Raw genomic sequence first — 3,956 nt, 5'->3', positions numbered from 1 at the left:
GTAATTTTCTTTAAAGAATTTGCAAAGAATTAGTTTGTTTTTAAAAAAATCAAAAAGCAGCCCAAAAAGGACTTCTGCTCACATTTCCTTTCAAATTAACTTGAAAACAAGAAGAAAAAACAGAAGACATTCAAAATAAAATCTGCATGCAGTAAAATCAACCAAACGTTTCGAAATTGACCAACTGTTGCACCAAATTAAGTGCAGATTGAGACGAGGCAGGCAGAGGTCCCAAAAAAGTAACAATAAACCCTTGATGACCAGATACTTCTTACAGACGTATCTAGCAAAAAATATCACTCATTTGTAACAGTAAAATCGAAGGGGTTCTTGTTTATTCATTGACAAAAAAAGTAAAGAAAACTAATTCAAAAGTTAACAGACATTAATATTATTTGATCATTCTTTCACCTTAAGCGTCTTATCCGACGTATTCACTTGTTCGAAAATGTAATTCTAAATTTACACACAATATAAATAGAAAATTTTTATGAATTTTCTGAAAATTTACTGCTATTTTGGACAATATTTATTTTAGTATTAAGTGCATTGAGAACTTGAATCCCCCTTTCTATTTCAACTTTACATAGTTTTGTAAGTTTTAATTTCTACTAAAAAAATTAAAATTATGAGCAACTTTCTTTTTAGTTTTAAATTTGTTAATGTCTTATTTGAATTCTTCATTCTTCAAAGTTATTGGTTCAATTTATTTACTATTTTGAATCCTGAATAACTTGATTTGGTACATAGGTAAGTTCAATAACACGTACGTAAAATGAGAACACAAAATAGATCATGATACTAAAGAAGGTATAAAGAGGACGAAGTTCAAAACCTAAGAGACAAAATTAATATAAAAATAATCGGATAATGACTAAGCGTGAAAAGTTGATGTTGGCCCAAGAAAGAGATTAGTTTTGAAGATTGACAAAGGAACTCAGATATGAACCAGGTCCATCACTGGCAGACATAGAAACCGGCAGAGTCAAGGCACGTGAGTTGCACATGCAGGAGATAAGCGTATTCTGGTAGAATGAGATATCTCCTGATCGAAAAGATTACAAAAAACGATAAGGAGAAGGACTCCTTATTCAGTAAGAACAATATTTAAGATAAGGAATGATTTAGGAGTTGAGTTTAACTAGAACTCTTCCACCAAGGAAGAGTAGCATTAGGATTCTAGTTAATTCTTTATCTACTAACTCCTATATCTTGCAGAATGTTCTTATTGTACAGTGATGCACAAAAGCAGAAGATAAGCAAGAATTGAGAGCAAAATAGCGAGGCAATTTTGCAAGCAGTTCGAGTGATATTTGAGTGTGCGAATCTGATGCTACTTGAACCAACTAGAAGAACCAGTTCTAACTGTTGTCTTTTAGTCTAGTTATTTGTAGTAGTTGGTTTTAACTTGTACCTTTTTAGCTTTATCTAGAAGCGTCTGTAATAGATACTTTGTGTTTTCAAGTTAGAGTTAACTTGAAGTTTGTCGCAAATAGCTAGAGGCTAGTTTGCTACAAAGGGTTAGAGGTAATCCTAGGTTTACAAAAGAGTTTTTGTAAATGTTGTTTTGGCTCACTAATTTAGTAAAGAGTTTTGGGAAAATCCTAATGGGATATAGGTTGTGGTTTTTTCACCTTTTGAGCCAGGTATTTTCCACGTAAAAATATCTATGTTTTTTTATTTTTTGTACTTATTATTCCGCAACAGTAGCAGTTGAAACACACAGAAGAACCAGGTCCTTCTATAATCTGTGCACGCGAAAAATTGGACACCATACAAATCACCCCCCCCCCCCCCACGTGTGGTATTGACGTATAAAACATCAATTGGTATCAGAGCAGTTATCCTTGAAAAGGCTAACACCTTAAGAGAAGATCAAGATGAGTGCACCACCTGGAAACTGGGAAGGGCAATCCACTGCTAGGCCACCACTCTTCAATGGCCAGTACTACTCCTGGTGGAAAAACAAAATGAGAGGCCACATCATAGGAGAAGACTATGAGCTATGGGACATTATCACAGATGGTCCATTGGCTACCATGAAGATAAATGCCGAAGGAGAAGAGGTGCCAAAGACAAGAGCTGATTGCACTGCTAAGGACTTGAGAAAGTGGGAGAAGAATGCTAAGGCCAAGAAATGGCTTGTGTGTAGACTTGGTCCAGACGAGTACAGCAGAATTCAAAGTTGTACTACTGCTAAGAAAATTTGGGACACCTTGCAAGTGGCTCATGAAGGAACTGCTCAGGTGAAGAGGTCCGTAGGTACTTTACTATATTCTCAATATGAGAATTTCTCTATAAAAGAAGGAGATACTATCCAAGAGATGTATACAAGGTTCACCACACTGACTAATGAACTGAAGTCTCTTGGAAGGACTCTTCTTGAAGAAGACAAAGTTGAGAAGATTCTGACTAGGGTTCTACCAGTTACTTGGGAGAGCAAAATCACTGCCATTCAGGAATCAAAGAATATTGCCACTCTTAGGTTGGATGAGCTAATTGGAAATCTCACTACTTATAAACTTAGAAGGAAAATCATGAAGATGGATGTACCCAAGAAGGAAAGGAGTCTGGCACTCAGAATCACTGAAGGTGCTAATCTGGAGGAAGATGAAATGGCTATGATCACCAAAGACTTAAAGAAATACCTTATGAGAGGAAAAGGTTCTTCAAGAGGTAAAAATTACAACAAAGCAAGGGTTCCTGAAAAAACGACCAATGAGGGCTGCTACAAGTGTGGGAAGACTGTTCATCACATCAAGAACTGCCCTCAATAGGAAATTGAATGAAAGAAGGAAAGATCTGAACGAAGGAATAGGAAGAAGGAACAGGTTCATCCCAAGAAGAACAAAGGATCAACAAAGGCTATGGTTGCTGCTTGGGAAGAAAGTTCAGATGAGGAATCAAATGATGAAGATGGAGATGAACAAGCACTTATGGCAATTGGAGAATCAGATGGGGAATCTCATGAGGAATCTGAGGTAAGTATAATTCATCTCAAAGACAAGACTAAGTTTTTGTCTAAAGAAAAACTCTCTGAATTATTGCTAGATTTCATTGATGAATCTGAGGAAATAAATAAAGAAAAAGAATAGCTGTCTAAAGATTGTGTGATTTTAAAGGCAAAGTGTAAGAACCTGAAACTCAGAGTTAGTGAGACTGTGAGTAAAAATACTGCTCTGAAGAACCAGGTTCATATACTTGAAGCAAATGTTCTTGAGTTAAAATCTAAAAATCTAAAACTGAAACTAGGAACCAGTAAGAAGACAACTAATTGCACACAACTCACTTTAGAAGAAAATGTAGGCAAACTGAAAGATGAGTTATATAGGAAGGATGACCAGGTAAGAGTGCTAAAGGAGGATCTAGGCAAGGTCAAGCATGAACTAGACAGAACTAGTAAATGGAACAGGTCCTTCGATGCTTTGTCATGGCTACAGGAACATCACAGTAGCAATAGAAGAGGACTTGGCTTTGGGAATCAGCTACCTAAGTGGGATCCTAAAAGCAAGTACCTCACTAATCCTGAGAACAAGATTTGTACTCACTGTGGTAAGACTGGTCACTATAAAAGTGAATGTAACGCAAAAGAAAGGGCGAGTCAAAAGAACAAAAATTTTGTTTAAGAGAATAATTGGTTACCAAGTTGGGCTAAAAAGAATTTAATTCATCCTTTTGCTTGTAGAAAGGGACCCAAACTAGTTTGGGTTCCTAAGACTAACCCCTGATTTCCTTTTGTAGGTTCAAGTGAAGGGGAGCATCCAAATATGGTACATGGACAGTGGTTGCTCAAAGAATATGACAGGAAGCAAGGACCAGTTCCTTTCACTTGAGGACCTCAAAGGAGGAACTGTCTCCTTTGGAAATAGAAATAAAGATGAAATCATTGGGGTTGGTAAGGTAGGTAAGGATGACTCTCATTCCATTGAGAATGTCTACTTGATAGACGGCTTGAA

The 3,956-nt window shown here is 36.5% G+C and overlaps 1 protein-coding gene across 1 annotated transcript; it reads left to right on the top strand.

Annotated features, from left to right (window-relative positions):
• Positions 1-1,880: 1,880 nt before the first annotated feature.
• On the top strand, positions 1,881-2,777 carry LOC138894122 (uncharacterized). The gene has a single exon (XM_070178802.1). It carries the CDS (start codon positions 1,881-1,883, stop codon positions 2,775-2,777), a length of 897 nt encoding a protein of 298 aa, XP_070034903.1.
• Positions 2,778-3,956: the final 1,179 nt, after the last annotated feature.

The sequence above is a fragment of the Nicotiana tomentosiformis genome, chromosome 6 (genome assembly GCF_000390325.3).
Source record: "Nicotiana tomentosiformis chromosome 6, ASM39032v3, whole genome shotgun sequence".
NCBI lineage: Eukaryota > Viridiplantae > Streptophyta > Magnoliopsida > Solanales > Solanaceae > Nicotiana > Nicotiana tomentosiformis.
Note: the sequence above shows the minus strand (reverse complement) of the source record. Positions and strands in the feature narration are given on the sequence as shown.